Source organism: Brachyhypopomus gauderio, unplaced genomic scaffold, assembly GCF_052324685.1.
Source record: "Brachyhypopomus gauderio isolate BG-103 unplaced genomic scaffold, BGAUD_0.2 sc34, whole genome shotgun sequence".
In the NCBI taxonomy this organism is placed as follows: Eukaryota; Metazoa; Chordata; class Actinopteri; order Gymnotiformes; family Hypopomidae; genus Brachyhypopomus; species Brachyhypopomus gauderio.
This window is the reverse complement of record NW_027506866.1, coordinates 3,430,708-3,453,611: the sequence shown is the minus strand read 5'-3', so window position 1 is coordinate 3,453,611 and position 22,904 is coordinate 3,430,708. Positions and strand designations below refer to the sequence as shown.

Here is a 22,904-nt window from a genome sequence, read left to right as displayed (position 1 = left end):
GATTGATTCGTTAGCACTATTTACTGAAATAACATTTTTCATTTCATTAATTTTTCATTTTTCATATAACTCATTATTTTAAGGCTTCATTTTAAAAGCACATTTCCTAACCCTCTTACCCTTGGACATACTTTGTCTTACAATAATATGGTTTTATTTGATTTCGTTTTTAGCTGCACTAGTGAATACTGTATGGGGCTGAAATTTATTTCTGGGTAATTTAATTTCAAATTAATTAGTTGTACACTTATGGAAGCATACCACAGCAGGGGGCAGTATAGTGCCTAAGCACTGACTCACAGCAGGGGGCAGTATGGTGCCTAGACACTGTCTCAGCACAAAACCCCAGAAATATTCTCATCTTCTCTTCTTCAGTGGGCGGGCCTGTAATTAATATCTTAAAAGATAACAGCAAGAGTGATCACACTGAAATTAACAATACAGATGAATATCAATGCGACTACGGCACGCAGTAATTGCAAATAATTCTTATTTCCTAAGGACCCAGCTTTGGAAGCACAGTTTTTCAATGCATCTGTGATGTAGGTTTTCTGGTGCTTGTGACATTCTTTTCTAAATTGTCTGATTTTCATGGAATACTGACAGCCGTGTACTCTCACAGTTCACAGATCTATTTAGGGAGGAGACAGATGAGGTCCCAAAACCACCATTACAAGTCTCATCAGACCCTTCTGTTTCAGTACTGTCGGAAACTCCGTAAACTAGAATCAACCTCACACAGGCATGATGATTATTAAAGTCTCTTGTGTCTCAAAAAATGAGAAATCTTGAATTATTGACATGAATCTAGAAACAACAGTATGTAAAATGAAGACAACGGAGTAAGGCAGAAAAAGACGAACTGTATGTAAAAATGTTTTTCTGGATACACAGAATGTGCATATGTACACAATAAGCAGGTTAAACATTTGTCACTTTAAAGCATATCTGTGCCTTAAGCCAGTAATGTGGACTACATTTGTCAACTGCATTTAACAAACACATGTACAAACATGGTTATATACATGTGTTTATACACAGGGCAGTATATATACAGGGCAGTTATATCTGTCATCTATGTTCAGATGACTCTTGCCAAATAAAATTCTTCGGTCATAATGACTGACACTCACAAAATGGTGATTTTTTTTCATAGTCAGTTTATATCTTATAGCAGTTGCAGTCTGGCAATAAAAAGGTTCACAATTCTCTCAAACACTTTCTAGCAACAAAAAATTTACTTACATTTCCAATACAGGTCATCAGACATGTCTACTTTTTCCACACATATTTTGCACGTTTTTTTTTCCTGTGTTCACTATTGATAGTGCTGAAAGATATGTGAGACGAATTCAGGTAATATCAGTCTGCTTGCTCGCATCTGTCGTTTATCTAAATTCAGGATGATATAGAGGGAAGACCAGGGCACACACACACACTCCAAATGATCCTCACGTGGGATTAAAGGTTTTGACCAGATGTCATAAATGCTGCCCTCACCTTTCACTCACATCTGCTCTCTGAGGGATTCTGAATGTCACTTAACTACTTCAGCAGCAAAGATGACCTGAAGTGAAAGAATGGGGGTAAGGGGTGGGGCTTTGGGGGTAAGGGGTGGGGCTTGTGAGGGTTACAGTTTGGGGCAAGTTGTAATCGCAACTGAAAATTACTTCTAGGAACCCAGATTGGCAGCATACTTTGTGTCACATTTCAATGAGAGGATGCAGTCACAAGGGGGCCTCAATTTCATCTTTTCATTATGGAATGCATTAAAACTGCTCTGATATTCAGAAAGGTAGCACACATGTCTTTGTATTTTTTTTTCTAGCACCGTGTCTGATCTTTACACCCTTGGTTGCATCATTCTCTGTGCCTTGAGCCCTGGCCTCTCTGGTTTCCCACGGCAACAACATGACAGGAGGGCAACAGTTTGGAGTGTGTTTTGAATTTGTAAAAAATAACAAACAAAAACTTACATGTTTTTTTCTTCATAATGTTGTTGCATTAGATGACGTTCACATCTGCACATAAAAAGTATATATATATATTTGTATTTATATAATATATATTCATACTCTATTGACAGATTAGTCTACGATGAACTTAAGAACCACTGATTTCTGGAGGAGGAATAAAAGCGTATTTGTTCAGTCGTCTATTTTACAACACAGCGTGAACTAATACATCTTCGGAGGAATATTAGTCTCAAAGGACCGTGTCCTCCAAGTAACCAGTCTCATCGCAGTGCGTGGCTGAATGCCGTCAAGTAAAAAACAAACAAACAAAACAAAAACAGAATGTACAAACTGTCATCGTTTAACCAACGACGTCGGCGTTGAATGTAAACTCCAACATCACCCCCAGCTCAGGGTTCACCACGTTTGGCACATTTTACAAAATGAAGCAGAGATCAACAGGAGTGTAGTGGAACAGTGTCAGTTCAGTGTGTTGCGTCTTTACAGAGTGTTAAAAAACCCAAACCTTGGAGCAGAATGAAGCTAAAAATGTCTCACACTTCACCAGTAAACTCTTGCTAGGCAGTGTAGCACCCGCTGTGTTGAATAATGCACGGGGTCATGAGAAAAAAAAAAAAAAAAAAGAGTTCACTACACTTCTAGATCATAGCCTACCTATTCTGCTGCTAAAATGTCCCCTCCCTACAGAAGAGAATCTTTATGTTTGTATATCCTTTCCTGCTTACCAGGAATACTGGGAATACCAGGAAATGATATTATAAGCAACAGGGCAGGTCTTTTTTTGTAATATACAACTGCAATGTAACTTGTATCTACATATGCAATATACAACAAATACTTTACACTAGAATTAAGAAGTTAAAAAGAGGAGGTACAAAATAAAGATAAAGAACAAAAAAGAGAAAAGGCTCTGAAAATCTCCTCATGAAGAGAGCGTTCCATAAAAAGCAGGTTGAACGTAAAACTGATGTCCTAAAAATGCGTCAGGACTATTTCCTCATCTTGTGTTGAATGATTTATCCATTCCTTGTGCTTCACGTACCCTTCATGCCACTTTCCCAAATGTTCCAGAACATTCCCCTTCCACAGTTCTGTTCAACACATCCTCATAGCTTTTTCTTTGCAAAACTGCCTCTGATGGCCACTGCAAATGAGTAGCTGGCTGAGAGCCGTCTTGGGGGCGGACTCTCACCCAGGCTGATGGGGTGTGTCTGTGTGTGTCTGTGAGCGTGGGTGTGTGTGTGTGTGTTTGTGTGTGCGTGCATTCCTGTTATGTTCATGCACATGCCAGGCTGGTCTCTCTCTCAGTGCGGATGTGCCCCCAAGCCCTGCTCTACACCCAGGAGTCGGGTGAGGCGGGGTAGTGGCTCGTCTCGTAGTTGAGTTCGCTGTAGGGCCGCGAGGCTGAGTAGAAGTCCACGTAGTTGCCGGTGGACTTCAGGCCCAGGTGCATGGTGCCGTCGGCGCCCGCCGGGGGGCGCTGTTGTACCTGGTCCTCGTAGTAAGCCTCTTCAAAATTGGCTCCAGGGGGAGTCTGGAAAGGGGGGTAGGCCTCTGCAGGGTTGCCCTGAATAGAGACCTGCCCCCAGCAAGAAGACGTATGAGTAAGAACACGAGGTTTCGCTGTCCTAGCTACACCACAGAACATTAGGACACAAACAACAACATCCATTGCTAAAATCTCAATACACACACACACACGCACACACACACATGTGTGTATATATATATATATATATATATGTGTATATATATATATATATATATATATATATATATATATATATATATATATATATATATTAGCATTATGCAAGCTTGAGATTATTTATCTTGAATTTGACTTGCAAGCAAGAAAAACATGTTAAATGTGCCATTTGTGATATAACGTGATATATATTTTAAATTTCCTGAATGCTGAAAAAAATCTTTATTCTGTTGCACATGTAAAAAAGCAAAGACCAGGCTATGAACACTGACAGAGACCGACTGAACCAACAAGCTAGTTTTGTGAATCAATCCAACAACCTGATAATTCTGTTTTTACCCCATCTGAACTCTTACCTGGTTGTGTTTGAGCTCGTCGCCAGGAGACACATATGCACCCCGGAACAGCGTAGAGGCTCCGCTGGAGATTTGAGCTGCACAGAGACACATGAGAGTGTGAGGAGCACACACACACACTACAGCACTGGCCTGTTAGCTGCACCGCACTGTGTCTGTACTTCAGGCCAACGGTCTGAGTAAGTAGTTCATACATGTGCAGGCAACTGAGCTCACAGCAAGTAATGTACATACTGCAAAAGTTACTTTGCATTCACACACCGCAATCTCACATGGCTGCGTTGAACCTGTGTGTGAGGAGTGTGCAGGACTCTCTAGAGTATGTTACTATGTGTGAGGAGTGTGCAGGACTCTCTGGAGTATGTTACTATGTGTGAGGAGTGTGCAGGACTCTCTGGAGTATGTTACTATGTGTGAGGAGTGTGCAGGACTCTGGAGTATGTTACTATGTGTGAGGAGTGTGCAGGACTCTGGAGTATGTTACTATGTGTGAGGAGTGTGCAGGACTCTGGAGTATGTTACTATGTGTGAGGAGTGTGCAGGACTCTGGAGTATGTTACTATGTGTGAGGAGTGTGCAGGACTCTGGAGTATGTTACTATGTGTGAGGAGTGTGCAGGACTCTCTGGAGTATGTTACTATGGCACTTCTCGGCGGTCCCGACGGTGGTGTTGGGTTACGGAGAGTGGAGTCCTTGTGCCTCACCTGCCAAGGCGTCCTTCCTGGAGGTGTGCTCCCCCTTGGTGCCATGGTAGGTGGAGTTGACTCCGCTTGTTTCATAGTCGACCTTACGCTCCTTCAGGCTCAGCATCTCTCGTGGAGAAGCAGGGGCACTCGCTTCAGTTGAGTTGAACAAACAAACAAACAAACAAACAAACAGACAGACAGATGTCATTGTGTCACCACATCATGCAAGCCACTGAGAAAACAACAGCCTGTTCAATAGAGACATGTCTCACTAGGTAATGAGCTCTGTGTGAACGCCAGTGATGTGGAGTACATTCTGGGAGGTGAGCAGGTGTCAGTGTTTAATTCCAGTTTCTAATTTGAAGCAGCCAGTTAGTTTGGGTTGAAGTCTTCCTGACTCCCTGAGGCTGAGCACCTCCTTCTTGTGTTTTGCCAGTGTTGTGTCCAGAAAATCTGTGGGTTAGTAATGCTCACGAGAACTTGCCAGGAACTTTGATTACTCAAGCAAAGGAAAGAGGCAGACTGCTCTGTGGCGCCCCCTGGAGGATGGCAGCCTAGAGCCTGTTCCTGCAGAAGCACACCAAAGATTTAATCTATAAGAGAACCACATTACCAGCACAAGGCTGATTTTAAAGCAACACATATGGATCAAAATGATGTAGTACCACATGCTTGATGTGTTCAGCTGCACTGGGTTCAATCTTCACCGGACTCACAGCTATGGAATTGATCGTTACCACAGTGCCTAAGCATTTTATGTGCAAACATACAGATTTCCTGCAAATATGCAGAGAACTGCAGCTCCCTAATAGGCAGGTGTGGGCCTGACAGATTGAGCTGCTGATCCACTGCTAAATACAGCTGCAAATAACTCGCGGCCTGCTGTCTCTGCATTTGCTGTACAGCAGAGGACACTGTCAGTAGAACTGACATCACAGCCGTTACCGTGACCGCACGCCATCACTGGGTACGCAACAAAAGAAGGAATTGTGTTTAAGCGGATGAGGAAGTATGCAGTTCCTAGTCTGCTGAGATTAAATGACATCACGCATTCTCACGCGTGCACATTTGTGGTTATTCTTAAACTCTGAAGCACACTGGTAAATGCACAGTTTAACACTATTTTTTATATAATTTTCTATAGTTTTCCTGTATATTTATGCTCAGACCAAACACAAAAACAAATACTCAATAAGTCTTTGTTCTTATGGAAACAACATTAGCTTGGACAGGGGACTTTTATCTTTTATTATTTAAGTCACGCTATATGGGACAAGACAGCAAGGGGAGTTATGGGTATTAAGGGAGTTATGGGTATTAAGGGAGTTATGGGAAAAAAACAATTTAACAAAGAAAATCAAAACTTAACATATGAAACTGGATTTACTGTAGTGTTTTAAAGACATAAGTATGTTTCCTTAACTCTAAACTAAATTTGTTACCCTGCTCCATTTATATAAGTCAACAAAACAGGTCTACTGTTGGAAAGAAACCCAGCTCAGAGATGAAAAATGACCATTGTCTAATGCTTCAGAATGCATTAATCAAAGTCGCTGCCTTTTCTCTGAAGAATCCTTTATTTTAATATTTATCAAATCTGTGAAAAAGCAGCATCATTGGCAACAAACAAACCTTATGTACTTACCTATGTATTTAGTTTGTGTTTTCTCTCACACTGCAGCTTCTACTAAACTTTCTTAAAGATGTGAATGATTACACTGTATGCAACCATGTAATATTCACAATAACAATAAATTATATTCCCAAGAACTTCTTATTTATTTATTATGCTCTTACAGTTCCCAAATCTAAAAGCAATGAAGGTATTATGGTTGCGGTAGTTCAGGTTCAGAACACCACTTACCCGAGCGGTTATTGGGTGATGTCCGTACTGGAGAGATGGAGGGGGTACGAGAAGAAGAGTACGGTCTCTGCCTGTCTCTCTCTATTGTGGAGGATGAACCCACAAAGTGGTACTGAGAGTAGCCGTCCTGAAAATGAATCAATCAGCATGGCAGTTAGTCAGCACTGGCTACATGTTACCAGTAGCAAGCAAATAAGCCATAAGTATTGAGCAAGTACTATAATATTTTGTAGCAACCAATTTTCTCCCAATTCTCTTGCAGCTGTGGTACAGTTTAAAAGCAGCGCTCAACTGGATAACTGCCAATTACACTGGACGACTTCTGAATTACCAGACTCCTCTAGTCCCCATATTATCTCATCAAAAGATCTTAAATCTAAGCTTAAATCTTACATTTTCTCTGACTGCCTCTGTATAGTGGTGCGCACTGATGACTACAGAACAGTTATGAAACTGTGGAACATAAATAGCCTCACTGGGATATACTGTGCAGAATCTAAATGAAAGTATTTCATGATGATTTCATGTGGGCAGAGCAGCCTGATATGCTGGATTTGCTGGACATGCTTTTAATGCAGAGACGTCCTGAGATGTCCTGAGACGTCCTGAGATGTCCTGCGATGTCCTGCGATGTCCCTACCTTCTTATACAGGCTACGCAGGTCCCGATACTGCCACATACTGTTCAGAACCTGAGAGGCTGCTTTCACCACCTTGGGCGTGTGTCTGGGGGGAAGACAGAGGACAACATTTACACTCCTGCACACTCCTGCACACTCCTGCACACTCCTGCACACTACTGCACACTCCTGCACACTCCTGCACACTCCTGCACACTACCGCACACTACCGCACACTCCTGCACACTACCGCACACTCCTGCACACTCCTGCACACTACTGCACACTCCTGCACACTCCTGCACACTACTGCACACTCCTGCACACTCCTGCACACTACTGCACACTCCTGCACACTCCTGCACACTACTGCACACTCCTGCACACTACTGCACACTACCGCACACTCCTGCACACTACTGCACACTACCGCACACTACCGCACACTACCGCACACTCCTGCACACTCCTGCACACTACTGCACATTCCTGCACACTACCGCACACTCCTGCACACTACTGCACACTCCTGCACACTACCGCACACTCCTGCACACTCCTGCACACTACTGCACACTCCTGCACACTCCTGCACACTCCTGCACACTACTGCACACTCCTGCACACTACTGCACACTACTGCACACTACTGCACACTCCTGCACACTACTGCACACTACTGCACACTCCTGCACGCACACTCCTGCACACTACTGCACACTACTGCACACTACCGCACACTCCTGCACACTACCGCACACTCCTGCACACTACTGCACACTCCTGCACACTCCTGCACGCACACTCCTGCACACTACCGCACACTCCTGCACACTACTGCACACTCCTGCACACTCCTGCACACTCCTGCACGCACACTCCTGCACACTACCGCACACTCCTGCACACTACTGCACACTCCTGCACACTACTGCACACTCCTGCACGGCTAAACAATTACATCCCACAAAATTGCAAGACAGCTTCAGACACTGAGAAACAAAACCGAAAGAATAGTACGTGTGTGTGTTAGAGAGAGAGAGTGAGAGAGAGAGAGAGAGGGAGAGAGAGAGAGAGAGAGAGCAGTTTATGTTCTATAAATATATAAAACATGTTGGTACTCTCCTAACTATATTTACCCAGAATACTGTGCATTATCTTTTTTGTACACATTTACCTACATTAATCTACTCTGTAGCCAGTAACCAAGCTCATGCTACCTTTAATAAGGAAATGGAAATGCTAACAAAGAAGGCCAGTGTGTAGCAAGGAGCCAGAGGAAGAAGCTAAAAGACGTTTTGCAAAAGCATATTAGTCCTGCACATCCATCACAAAGAGCACTTGGTGAGAGAGGCAAGAAACTCCAAAACCCGAAGTCCAACTGGCAAATTAGCGAAGCCAGATAAGAAGTAAGCAGCACCTCCCCCTCTTGGACTCGGGCCCAGAGCTTATAAAAAGTCATTTTTATTTCAAGAGACAATCTATTGCCCTTCTTAGAACAAATGACAGGCGCTGCATGCTGTCACTGGTCTCGCATGTTAACATCTCTGCCAGGGGGGACCAATTACTGCTACGTCTCCATTACGATGTGCTCTTGAGATAAGCTGGGAGAGAGCACCTTGTCATCATAAAAGTACGGAGGGCCTGCTGAGGAGACCATGGAGAAGGGAAATTCAGTTGCTTTACTCGAAGGGCTTTAGAAAACATTCCTGACACTTACATAACCTGCTTATGCATGTATTATGAGTCCTGTATGGAAACAACAGGAAACAGAGAGAGCAGCATGGATTGTGAGTGTCCACACTGCCTGTGGGTGTCTACACAGGTATTTATAGATGTCTGACTTAAAAGCAAGACCTTCATGACTTGTGAGTGGACTTCCTGACTCCTACTTGTGAGTGGACTTCCTCACACCTACTTGTGAGTGGACTTCCTCACACCTACTTGTGAGTGGACTTCCTCACACCTACTTGTGAGTGGACTTCCTCACACCTACTTGTCTCCTTTGCTGCGTGCGATGCCGATGAGTTTCTCGATGCCCCCGGCGTCACGCAGGGCTTTGGTGTTCTCCATGTTCTTGGTGATGACCTCGTGCAGGGCGCAGCAGATGGCGGTGATGGTGTCGTCAGACATGCTCTTTCCTCCACCTGTACTGTTGCTGTTGTTGTTGCCTCCTGGCAACCGGTGGACCAGGTCCCTCATAGCATACTTACCTAAGGCAGGGAGAACCAGGCAGTTGAACCAGGGTGAGGGAGAGGAAGAGAGAGGGAGTCAGAGAGAGAGGGGGGGAGTCAGAGAAAAAGAGGGGGGAGTCAGAGAGAGAGGGGGGAGAGAGTCAGAGCGAGGAAGTGAGGGAGTCAGAGAGAGGAAGTTAGGGAGAGGGGGAAGGACAGAGAAAAATGAGGGCTTTGGTTTCTTAGCAAGCAGGAAGAGGCAGGCTAGAGGGGGCAGGGATGGACAATCTGTTTGCGAGCTCAAGCTCTTTTTAACATTTTGGGGCTGAGACGGATCTTGAAGAGTCTTGAAGAGTCTTTACACTTCCACTGCAGGACTGATTCTTTTCACACATTCAACTGAGGACTCTGCAGCTGCCACTGTAAAGAGGGGAGCCCAGTCCAGCTTCAAACAGACCAGCTCCAAACAGACCAGCTCCAAACAGACCAGACCCGCACAGACCCAACAGACCACAAGGTAACAGCTACAGCTACACAGAACCACCAAACACATAAACAGACACAGTCATAAATGTCCATGATGCATTTCACTGACACATTCATTAAAGTGAACATCACAAATATTAAATGTATCTAGTTAATAAGCCAGACCTCACACATATGTATTCAGAAACAGCACAAGGTTTCTTTATTGGAAAAAAGTTCATTTCCCCAAGTGTACTGAAATGGTCTGAACAGAAATGTTCATGAGTGCTCCTGACTTTACTGTTTTTATCATTGATTTAATTTAGTGATAGATGACATTTGCACACTTCAGTTTCCCCAACACTGAACACTGCTCTTCAGCACACTCTCACACTCCCATCGCTCGGGATCCATCCCACCACCCCAGCGTCCCCGCCACCCCTGCGTCCCCGCCACCCCAGCGTCCCCGCCACCCCTGCGTCCCCGCCACCCCTGCGTCCCCGCCACCCCTGCGTCCCCGCCACCCCAGCGTCTCCGCCACCCCAGCGTCTCCGCCACCCCAGCGTCCCCGCCACCCCAGCGTCTCCGCCACCCCAGCGTCCCCGCCACCCCAGCGTCCCCGCCACCCCAGCGTCCCCGCCACCCCTGCGTCCCCGTCACCCCAGCGTCCCCGTCACCCCTGCGTCTCCGCCACCCCTGCGTCCCCGCCACCCCAGTGTCCCCGCCACCCCAGCGTCTCCGCCACCCCAGCGTCCCCGCCACCCCAGCGTCCCCGCCACCCCAGCGTCTCCGCCACCCCAGCGTCTCCGCCACCCCAGCGTCCCCGCCACCCCAGCGTCCCCGCCACCCCTGCGTCCCCGCCACCCCTGCGTCCCCGTCACCCCTGCGTCTCCGCCACCCCTGCGTCCCCGCCACCCCAGCGTCTCCGCCACCCCTGCGTCTCCGCCACCCCTGCGTCCCCGCCACCCCAGCGTCCCCGCCACCCCTGCGTCTCCGCCACCCCTGCGTCTCCGCCACCCCAGCGTCCCCGCCACCCCTGCGTCCCCGCCACCCCTGCGTCCCCGCCACCCCAGCGTCCCCGCCACCCCTGCGTCTCCGTCACCCCTGCGTCTCCGCCACCCCTGCGTCCCCGCCACCCCTGCGTCCCCGCCACCCCCAGCGTCCCCGTCACCCCTGCGTCTCCGCCACCCCTGCGTCCCCGTCACCCCTGCGTCCCCGCCACCCCAGCGTCCCCGTCACCCCTGCGTCTCCGCCACCCCTGCGTCCCCGTCACCCCTGCGTCCCCGCCACCCCAGCGTCCCCGCCACCCCTGCGTCCCCGCCACCCCAGCGTCCCCGCCACCCCTGCGTCTCCGCCACCCCAGCGTCTCCGCCACCCCAGCGTCCCCGCCACCCCTGCGTCCCCGCCACCCCAGCGTCCCCGCCACCCCAGCGTCCCCGCCACCCCAGCGTCCCCGCCACCCCAGCGTCTCCGCCACCCCAGCGTCCCCGCCACCCCAGCGTCCCCGCCACCCCAGCGTCCCCGCCACCCCAGCGTCTCCACCACCCCAGCGTCCCCGCCACCCCAGCGTCTCCGCCACCCCAGCGTCTCCACCACCGCAGCGTCCCCACCACCCCAGTGTCTCCACCACTGCAGACACAGGCAGTCAAGAGTGGTTACCATGGAGACGCTACGGCCGACACAGGTGCCAAAATGGTTGCAGAGATCAGTAATTGTCTATTATTGTTGCGAGGAACATTTCAAACAATAACAGGCCACCTCTCCTGTCAGCACATATTTATTCAATAAGTTTCACAGGATTTATTCAATAGCCAAAATCACTTATTATGTATACAAGCGCACACACAAATTGCAAAAGCGGATATTAAAATGTGTGGAATGAATTACAGAACACAAGGAAGGAGAAAGAAAAGAGCTGAGAGTGTATCTGCCAGGTATCTCACCAGCAGTCATTCCTGCAAACAGGTCATTCAGAACCAGGTAGAAAGTGTTTGCTCAGAACTGATTCCCCGCCCCCTGGTCCAAGTCCCCGCCCACCTACCGATCAGCTCCTTGTTCCTCACGTCCAGGGCCATGTTCCTGAGCGCCGTGGCCACGGCACACACCACGCGGTCGTTATCGATCCTCAGCAGCTCCACCAGGATGGGGAGACCCTTCTCCTTCCGCACCGCTGCCCGGATGAACACCGACCACTGCACACCGGGTCACAGCCGTTAGCTCCCACCACCAGGGCAACAACATATCTGACTGGGCACGCGAGTCCCAGAGCCTCAGGCACAAAGTTAATCATGCTGTGTGGAGTGGCTACTCAGACTCGTGGAGTAATACACGTGAGGTTACAGCTGTGGTGAGGTTACAGCTGTGGTGAGGTTACAGATGTGGTGAGGTTACAGATGTGGTGAGGTTACAGCTGTGGTGAGGTTACAGATGTGGTGAGGTTACAGATGTGGTGAGGTTATAGTTGTGGTGAGGTTATAGCTGTGGTGAGGTTATAGCTGTGGTGAGATTACAGATGTGGTGAGGTTACAGATGTGGTGAGATTACAGCTGTGGTGAGGTTACAGATGTGGTGAGGTTACAGATGTGGTGAGGTTACAGCTGTGGTGAGGTTACAGATGTGGTGAGGTTACAGATGTGGTGAGATTATAGCTGTGGTGAGATTACAGCTGTGGTGAGGTTACAGCTGTGGTGAGATTACAGCTGTGGTGAGGTTACAGCTGTGGTGAGGTTACAGCTGTGGTGAGGTTATAGCTGTGGTGAGGTTATAGTTATGGTGAGGTTACAGATGTGGTGAGGTTATAGTTGTGGTGAGGTTATAGTTGTGGTGAGGTTACAGATGTGGTGAGATTACAGCTGTGGTGAGGTTATAGTTGTGGTGAGGTTACAGCTGTGGTGAGGTTACAGATGTGGTGAGGTTACAGCTGTGGTGAGATTACAGCTGTGGTGAGGTTACAGCTGTGGTGAGATTACAGCTGTGGTGAGGTTACAGCTGTGGTGAGATTACAGCTGTGGTGAGGTTACAGCTGTGGTGAGGTTACAGCTGTGGTGAGATTACAGCTGTGGTGAGGTTATACCTGTGGTGAGGTTACAGCTGTGGTGAGGTTACAGCTGTGGTGAGGTTACAGATGTGGTGAGGTTACAGATGTGGTGAGATTATAGCTGTGGTGAGATTACAGCTGTGGTGAGGTTACAGCTGTGGTGAGGTTATAGCTGTGGTGAGGTTATAGATGTGGTGAGGTTACAGCTGTGGTGAGGTTACAGATGTGGTGAGGTTACAGCTGTGGTGAGATTACAGATGTGGTGAGGTTACAGATGTGGTGAGATTATAGCTGTGGTGAGATTACAGCTGTGGTGAGATTACAGCTGTGGTGAGGTTACAGATGTGGTGAGGTTACAGCTGTGGTGAGGTTACAGATGTGGTGAGGTTACAGCTGTGGTGAGATTACAGCTGTGGTGAGGTTATAGCTGTGGTGAGGTTATAGCTGTGGTGAGGTTATAGTTGTGGTGAGATTACAGCTGTGGTGAGGTTACAGCTGTGGTGAGGTTATAGCTGTGGTGAGGTTATAGCTGTGGTGAGGTTACAGATGTGGTGAGGTTACAGATGTGGTGAGGTTATAGCTGTGGTGAGGTTACAGCTGTGGTGAGGTTATAGCTGTGGTGAGGTTATAGCTGTGGTGAGGTTATAGTTGTGGTGAGGTTATAGTTGTGGTGAGATTACAGCTGTGGTGAGGTTATAGCTGTGGTGAGGTTATAGCTGTGGTGAGGTTATAGTTGTGGTGAGATTACAGCTGTGGTGAGGTTACAGCTGTGGTGAGGTTATAGCTGTGGTGAGGTTATAGCTGTGGTGAGGTTACAGATGTGGTGAGGTTACAGCTGTGGTGAGGTTATAGCTGTGGTGAGGTTACAGCTGTGGTGAGGTTATAGCTGTGGTGAGGTTACAGCTGTGGTGAGGTTACAGATGTGGTGAGGTTATAGTTGTGGTGAGATTACAGCTGTGGTGAGGTTATAGCTGTGGTGAGGTTATAGCTGTGGTGAGGTTACAGATGTGGTGAGATTACAGATGTGGTGAGGTTACAGCTGTGGTGAGGTTATAGTTGTGGTGAGGTTATAGCTGTGGTGAGGTTATAGTTGTGGTGAGGTTATAGTTGTGGTGAGGTTACAGCTGTGGTGAGGTTATAGTTGTGGTGAGGTTACAGATGTGGTGAGGTTACAGCTGTGGTGAGGTTACAGATGTGGTGAGGTTACAGATGTGGTGAGATTACAGATGTGGTGAGGTTACAGCTGTGGTGAGGTTATAGTTGTGGTGGTGAGGTTACAGATGTGGTGAGGTTACAGCTGTGGTGAGGTTACAGCTGTGGTGAGATTACAGATGTGGTGAGGTTACAGCTGTGGTGAGGTTATAGTTGTGGTGAGGTTATAGTTGTGGTGAGGTTACAGATGTGGTGAGGTTATAGCTGTGGTGAGGTTACAGCTGTGGCGAGGTTATAGTTGTGGTGAGGTTATAGCTGTGGTGAGGTTATAGCTGTGGTGAGATTACAGATGTGGTGAGGTTACTGCTGTGGCTTGCCTTCCAAATTTGGCACTTGCAAATTTGAGAAAATATGTTTACTTCTAGATTGATTTCAAGTAGGAAAGTTCTGTTGTGTGATGGAGTCAAATATAAACATTTTGGCTGTAGGTTTAATGTAGTTGACAGTGGTTATTCATAAGCAGTGTTGGGAATGTTGCTTTAAAAAAGTAATTAGTTATAGTTACTCACTACTTGTTCAAAAAAGTAACTGAGTTAATAACTGAATTACTCTATAATAAAAGTAACTCGTTACCAGGGAAAGTAACTATTTGCATTACAGTAAAAAAAAAGTTATATGCCAATGAATAAGGAAAGCAGTTTTCACAGTCAGTTGAAATGAGTAGATCAGAAAATAGTTTAACTTTTGATATTTATTACACATCAACAGACCAGTCCAGGATAAAATCCTTTAAAATTCCAAATCTTTGTTAAAAAAAAAAAAAGAAAAAAGCAAAAGTAAACAGTTACACTATATAAAGTGCATTTACATCTATCAAATTAAATTAAATTCTCTCAACCTGAGACAACTGGTTTGTTCACAACAGAAGTAAACTTAACAATAAAACCTCTATTCTTAATTAAATGTATCAAATTTAAGTATTTTCTTAAATAATGTTTATATCGCCACCTTGATCGGCTTGATCCTGACTCGCTATTTCTGCCTCTTCTCTGTTTGTGTCGTGTCACTGATGTGCTTTGGCACGCATGTAAAAACACTGGCTCTGATTGGCTACCATAACGCTGCCTTAGCCAATCGCTTACTGACTTGTTAAGTTAAACAGGTGTTACACCGAGAACTGTGACCTATCGAGATCTGTTACTCCTCACTAGCCTTTACTGTCACATTACTGTTAGTATATCAATATATAGTAACGCACCGCTTTTAATGACCAGTAACGTCAACGGCGCTGTAACGACAGGAAAAGTAATTAATTATATTATCCCGTTACTGACAAAATGACGCCGTTACCTAATGCCGCCGTTACCTAACGCCATTATTCGCAACACTGTTCATATGAATACTGGGTATAGATGTTGAAAAGACCTACTGAAACAGATGCTATGTGTGTGTGTGCGTGTGTGTGTATATATGCCCAATGTGAATGTGACTGGGGTCTTTCTGATGTATAACTTTGTATCAAAGACACACCTGTGGTAATAAAAACATTGTAGTGAGAGTGCAGGCCGACCTGGTTGGTCCTTGGCTCTGTGAGGGGCGGGGCTACTCACTGGTTTTGGGGTGGGGCCTACCTTCCAGCTGCCCGCTGCCAGATTCTGTAGAGCCCCGGCGGCCCCCTCCAGTGTATCCGGGTTGGAGCACTCTGACAGCAGCGTGAGGTACGGCTTCACGATGGACGGGTGCCACAGCATCTGCAGGCCCTTCGGGGGATCGGCAGAGTCCGGAAACGGCCCGACTCCGTCCCACTGAGAGCACAGGAAGAGCACAGCACATCTGACAAATGCTCAATTTACAAGAGCTACCAGCAAAACATATCTGAAATATGCTGAAATGAGCCAAATACGGTGTACGGATATACATGGAAAAACCCCTAGTCATTTAACAACCTGCGTGTCCTAAACATGGCTCTGGTCATCATCTGCCCAGATGTGCATTTGCATTACCATAAATGTTTGGTCAACTCCTGCAGGTTCTCACAATTTCAGAGCCACAGTGTGAGCTAACACAACCTTCTACGTGCACCGCTGTCCTGCAGGAGGGGCCCAAGCTCTTCCCCACCCCAACGCTCTCACAGCCAAAACGAAATCAGCCCTCTGAGTAAATTAAACAATTATCAACCGTGGGGAGTTGGGGGGGTGGATGGCGATTGGTGATACGGGCCTGCGCAGTGTCGGCGTAGCTGAATGTGGCTAATTGCTAACAGCTGCGGCCCACCTGATCGTGACTCTTCTTCTTCTTCTTCTTCTTCCCCCAGCAGCCCGAGCTCTCCGCCTCCTTGGCGCTGGCGTCGGTGCACAGCACCCCGTCCAGCTCCTCCGAGCCCAGCTGCCCCTGAGAGGTTTCGGCCGCCAGACGGTAGGACAGGTTCCTCAGGATGCACACACAGTTCTCTATGGTCTGCCCCCCCCCAAGGAGAGGGAGACCGGAGGGAAAGAGACAGGAGAGGATGGGGGGGGGGGGGGGGGGGGGGGGGGGGTGATATTTCACATGCTGCATCAGTCTGACTTCAAAGGAAATGCACCATAGTCCCATCAATTTACACAGATACAGTTTTTTCCAAATGCCTTTTGTTTTTTCAGAAGACAACTTCTCTTGTTTGTAAAGAGCATGTGCAGCTGCTCCTGTCTTCCTTATAGTCTCTCATTAGACTGGCACACTGGATGGAGTCCAGTGGACAGTAGAGGAAGCTAATCCCACTGTTGAAGCAGACTTTGATCTTGTTAAAGGGGGATTTAACTTACACTCATTTACTGACTGGTTCACACCAAGTATAACAGCAATAACAAAGAGCTATCAAAATTCAAACGAGATTCATTGGGTGGTATTGGGAGAACTGACTGTAACTTAATCAGTGTCAGTTTCTAGCAGCGTCTCTCAGTGCAGGGACTGCTAACACAATAGAGAGGGAAGAGCAAACAGCACCCCACACATTATCAACACTAAAGCACGCCACACAGTATCAACACTAAAGCACCCCACACAGTATCGACACTAAAGCACCTCACACAGTATCGACAATAAAGCACCCCACACAGTATCGACACTAAAGTACCCCACACAGTATCGACACTAAAGCACCCCACACAGTATCGACACTAAAGCACCCCACACAGTATCGACACTAAAGCACCCCACACAGTACCGATACTAAAGCACCCCACACAGTATCGATACTAAAGCACCCCACACAGTATCGATACTAAAGCACCCTACACAGTATCAACACTAAAACACTCCACACAGTATCAATACTAAAGCACTCCACACAATATCGACACTAAAATACCCCACACAGTAACGATACTACAGCACCCCACACAGTATTGACACTAAAGCACCCCACACAGTATCGACACTAACGCACCCCACACAGTATCGACACTAACGCACCCCACACAATATTGACACTAAAGCACCCCACACAGTATCGACACTAAAGAACTCCATACAGTATCAACACTAAAGCACTCCACACAGTATCAATACTAAAGCACTCCACACAGTATCGACACTAAAGCACAGTGCTCAGTGCTAACACTGCAGTCTCTCTTTGGGTAGTAACCATTGTTTTGCTGTGCCTCCAATCACTACACAATCTGTTTCCATTTACTTCATTCACAACCTGAAAAGCTTTTGTCTGTCTCCTGTTTCCCGAGTGCTTTCCAGAAGGAGTCATGAGGAGGGCAGAGTTCAAGTGAGCTCTGGTATGCGAGGGGATCTGAGTTACTCTGGAGTTACTCTGGAGTTACTCCTCACCTTGCTGTCGATCTCGCTGCTGCCCAGCGCAGTCTGGATGACGTAGAGAAGCGCATCAGTCAGTCCCTCACACTCCCTCATACGTCGTCGAGCCTCCTCCCCCGCCGAGCTCACGTTCCTGTGCAGACATCATCTCCATCACAAGTGATTCCACCACACATCCTCTGCCTGCATTGTCAGCTGTGGTAGAACATTACCTTCTAAACATCTGTGAAGACCTCACTTCATGCATGGACAACTGGGACTTTAGATGGTCCCAGGAACCATTTCAAATAATCATAAATAAAAAAGTCAAAACAACAACAAAAAAAAGTCGTCACTGACAGAGCAGAGGTGATTCTGGGTTACAGCGCTAGGGTGCCTGGCTGAGCTGGAATCAATGCAGGACCAGGGCTGGCGACCCTCCGAATGCCGGAGATCACCGCCCATATGCACGGAGTTGGCAGAGTCCAGGAAGCTTCAGCTTGTTCCAGGGAGGAGGCTCGGCAGAAGCCCGGCCTTTCACACGGTGGGACCACTGTGAGGCGTCAAAGGCTACATCCTCATCCCCCCAGTGCCTGCCTGAGCATTTTCCGCCATGTCTGTGGGTGCCATGGCAACCGCCCCTAACCACCAGCTGGCCATCTGGGCGGCCAGATCCTCGGTGGACTGTGAAACGGATTAAACTGGCACATGGGGGGCTTGTGCCAGACAGACGGCAGCCATTGTGACTCAGTGCCTTTTCTGTGGCTGCTAAGGTACCTCCCCCGAACCAGAGAGGGCAGCATGTCTGCCACCCTCACAGGTAGTTTAATGCCTGCTTGTGCCATGATAGTGAGAGTGTAAGGCCGGTTACTTGTACATCTGTGGGCATTCTGGTTTCTGCTCAGCACCGAACATACTGTAAGACGATGGGGTGTAGCACTGGCATAATACCACGCCTACCATACAGAAAACAGTGTATAAACTGGAACAGAAATATAGTGCAGAGTCATGGTCGATATGACTGAGATTAATAATCCCCCCTACAAACAAACAAAAAAAATGCAGAGACAAGCCAACACACTGGCTAGAAGCTCCTGGACTACTCTGCCCACACACAGAGACCCTGCTGCATATCAGCGACAAAAACGCCTGAAAGGGTGCCAGTTGTGTCCTAATGCCAGCTCTGTAATCCCCCTGTATTTGACACGCGTCCAGCATACTAGAAGATCCAGCAATGTAGAATCCTATAATGGGGCCTCACTGCAATGGAGCTACACTTTGTCTTGTGCTGAACTGGCTGAGTTAGACACTCTCTCCTCACATCCAAAACAATTAAATAAATTCATTTCAGGAAATAAATAAATAAAGTGTTATTGTGACAATCTGGAGCCAAGGGAATTTATCAAATGGAACTGAAACCTGTTTATTCAAAACAATTAGCTTAACATATCAGTAAAGTTCCTGCAGGCTATAAAAAGGATTAGCAAAAAAAAGACAAAACACCCCCCACGCACATTGTAAAATATACCAAGGAAATCCAATATACTGTGAAACCAGGATGTAAAATTTTATGTTAGTCGGGCAGAATATTGTTTAACATTATATGTCAAGGGGCAACTCAATGAAGCACTGTACACAATGTTCACAAACACCCGGCACCTAAATTGGTGTCTAATAGGGCCATAAATCTTTCTGAAATAATTAGTTTTTCGAGGCAGACATAGGAAGGAGTGAGGCGTCCTCATCTACACCACCACCCTGCTGAGGTCAGGTACACTCCACTGCAGGTGAGCGGGTGGATGGGCCAGGTACACTCCACTGCAGGTGAGCGGGTGGATGGCTTCACATATGTTGTGGAGTCTCAGAAGATGCTGAATCACATGGACGGACAGGCATAGCTTTAATGGTGGGGGAGTGGTTCTGACAGGAAGAGCTTGATATTTGCTCATCATGGATTAATTGGTGGTTTGAAGGAGTGAGTGGGATTTACAGGAGTTGCATGTCCTCATGCACGTGAACCTGCACATGAGATGCGAGAGTCTCTTAAACCCCCAAATAGGACGTCTGCGTTTTATTTCAGCTGATACCATGCTATAAATTGTCCACAGGACCTCCGTAATCACTGGCCCCAACAATGTGTTGTTTGGAGTCATGATCAAATGTTTCAATAGAGACAGTAACACACCACAACACTGTACGTGTAGGGACACTTAACATCTGAGTGAGTTAGAGCCAAAGATATTTAGATTTACTAAAAAAATCAAATACTTACAAAGCGTGTGTGTGTGTGTGTGTATGTGAGCATGGGAGTGGAGTCACACTACCTTAGGCAGCCGGTGGCGTTGCGGAGCACCTGTGAAGAGTGCATGTGCAGTTTGCGTTCGTCCTGGTGGGAGGTGGAGTCCCAGCCCGAGTGAGGGATGATGACTGTGTTGGTGAGCACTGCCAGTGCATCTTGGATGATGGGCATCTTCAGCGCGTCACATGATGACAAGTTCCACAGCACCCCTGTGCACAGGCGCAAAGGGACCCAAAGATTCATAACATACACCAGCATGCCCACCAATGAGTGAGGCAGTAATTGGTGTCGCCTTCCTGCGTGACGCTATTCTACAGCCGGCGGTTGCTCAGCATCTAAAAGCACGCTTGATTGGAGAAACACTGACTGGCTGAAAAGCTTTAAATGAGATGTATGTATATGCAAAAGAAAAGGCGCCAGTTCAGTAGAGGGGCTCATCTAATGGCCCTCAGCACTGGACAGGAGGTCCCAGTCCATCTTGAATGTCTCCACCAGGTCTGAAGCACACGCTGCCACTCCTATGATGTCAGACGTGCTGGACAGATATGCTGGTTACAGAGCTGACAGTCATGTGTCAGGCTGTGGCAGGAAACGTGCTTGTGTGTGCATCCCCTAGTTCCCCCATACTCAAATAGCGGCTATCTATTTCTGGCCCGTGAGCTGTTTTGAAAAGTGTTTTTTTTTTTTAGGAATCTTTTTTTTCAATCGCGCTATCCGCTCTTATTTTGAAATCGCGCACCGCGATCTCAAGACGATGCCGGGGATTGCCTTTATGGCAACAACAAACAGGTAGCAGACGCCCAAATGCGTTCCCCCCCGTCGACAGTTTACGGGCGCCACCGGCCCTTCAGTGATTGAAAAATTTAAATGTGGCCCGTCATCATTTCTATTTGAGTACCCCTGCCCTAGTTGTTTGTGTTTGTCATTTCATGCCTGCCTTGAGACCTCCCCACTTCCCCCCTTGGTATATTCTGTGGTGATGTGAGTAAGCCCTCCCGAGAAGATAGTAGCCTACATCTCCCTCAACAAAGCCTAGGGAAGCGTCCTTTGTCTGACAATATCATCTCACATTCATTTAATAAAAGTCCCTCACGAAACAATGTCAAGTACTAGGATTATCTTCTGGTACCATCTTCCTAATTGTGACCAATTAGCAGACCATTAACGAACCACCTAACAGTTGGCACGTAAAGTCATTGCAAGTAGATGAGTACGCGAATGTAGATGACTAAGCTATTAAAGTAATGAAACATGGCTCTGTAAAGCAGCTAGCGCAGTCCAGCGTGTAAAGGAGCTAGCGCAGTCCAGCGTGTAAAGGAGCTAGCGCAGTCCAGCGTGTAAAGGAGCTAGCGCAGTCCAGCGTGTAAAGGAGCTAGCGCAGTCCCGCGTGTAAAGGAGCTAGCGCAGTCCAGCGTCTAAAGGAGCTAGTGTAGTCCCGCGTGTAAAGGATCTAGCGCAGTCCCGCGTGTAAAGGAGCTAGCGCAGTCCCGCGTGTAAAGGAGCTAGCGCAGTCCCGCGTGTAAAGGAGCTAGCGCAGTCCAGCGTGTAAAAGAGCTAGCGCAGTCCCGCGTGTAAAGGAGCTAGCGCAGTCCCGCGTGTAAAGGAGCTAGCGCAGTCCTGCGTGTAAAGGAGCTAGCGCAGTCCCGCGTGTGAAGGAGCTAGCGCAGTCCCGCGTGTGTGCGTCATACCCGTAAGCAGCTCGCGGATCTCCAGGTCGGTGGTCTTCCGGAGCAGGCGCACCAGGGCTGGGATGCCGCCACAGTTCTTCAGGGCGATCTTGTTGTCATCGTTGGCCTTGCCGTACACCAGGTTCCTCAGAGCACCACAAGCACTGCGGTGCACGTCGGCCATGCGGTGGTCCAGCAGGTCCACTAGCAGCTGAATGCCCCCCTGTCTCCGGATCTGGTGCCAGACGTGTCCATAAAGGTTACCAACCCTGTCGTGCACATTCCCATGCAACCCACCACACGCATATGCCCCACACCCAGCAAGAACTCTTCACTCTACATCTAATGTTAGCTAACCGTGACAGGAGCAAATAGCTAACCAGAGTATCTGAGGACATATTAGGCATGACTTATTCCCCACAGTGAGATATTCTGGTGTTTATCTCATGGAACTGGAGTGAGTTTATTGTTGTTTTTATGTCCTGCTTTTGGCTACGCTTGCCCCAAACTTCCCCTTGGCCAGTAATAAAGTACCATCATATCTCCATGGGTGGATGAAGAGAGAACTAAGACCTTATCGCACATCATCGAGGCTTCACTGCCATCGGTGGAGCTACACACTGTGTGGTGGAGCTGTGTGGTGTAACCCCCCCCCATATGGTGGCAGCTTCACTGTCCTTTGTGCGCTTCATCACATTAACTGCTATTTCTCAGGACCTACAAGGCATTTGGAGAAGTCCTGAGCCTGCTGGTTCTTTTGCTGGAGATGTGGAGCGGGAGTTTGGCCTCCTCACCTCTGATTTGATCTTGTTGTCACCGAAGCACAGGTGTTGGAGGTAGGCAGCAGCGTTGGACTGCACCGATGGGAACTGGTGCTGAAGCATCTGGATCACCTCAGGCAGCTCAGGGTCCCTCCAGCCAAACTCCCTGTAGAGAAACACACACACACACACACACACACATAACACACACACACACACACATAACACACACATACACACATAACACACACACACACACACATAACACACACACACACACACACACATAACACACACACACACACACACACACATAACACACACACACACACACACACACACACACACATAACACACACA

General features: G+C 47.7%; 1 protein-coding gene across 1 annotated transcript in view; it reads right to left on the bottom strand.

The window, feature by feature from the left end:
- Window positions 1-539: 539 nt before the first annotated feature.
- Window positions 540-22,904, bottom strand: part of ctnnd2b (catenin (cadherin-associated protein), delta 2b) — an 88,202-nt gene continuing 65,837 nt past the window's right edge. Inside the window, exons 10-22 of the mRNA XM_076984726.1 lie at window positions 22,578-22,710; window positions 21,805-22,018; window positions 20,142-20,325; window positions 17,854-17,971; window positions 16,312-16,494; window positions 15,669-15,842; window positions 11,890-12,040; window positions 9,206-9,422; window positions 7,231-7,315; window positions 6,591-6,717; window positions 4,745-4,876; window positions 4,041-4,117; window positions 540-3,555 (exon numbers count right to left, since the gene is read on the bottom strand). Of these exons, the coding sequence (XP_076840841.1) occupies window positions 3,310-3,555; window positions 4,041-4,117; window positions 4,745-4,876; window positions 6,591-6,717; window positions 7,231-7,315; window positions 9,206-9,422; window positions 11,890-12,040; window positions 15,669-15,842; window positions 16,312-16,494; window positions 17,854-17,971; window positions 20,142-20,325; window positions 21,805-22,018; window positions 22,578-22,710 (2,041 nt within the window). The 3' untranslated portion in view covers window positions 540-3,309. The remainder of the gene's footprint in view (window positions 3,556-4,040; window positions 4,118-4,744; window positions 4,877-6,590; window positions 6,718-7,230; window positions 7,316-9,205; window positions 9,423-11,889; window positions 12,041-15,668; window positions 15,843-16,311; window positions 16,495-17,853; window positions 17,972-20,141; window positions 20,326-21,804; window positions 22,019-22,577; window positions 22,711-22,904) is intronic.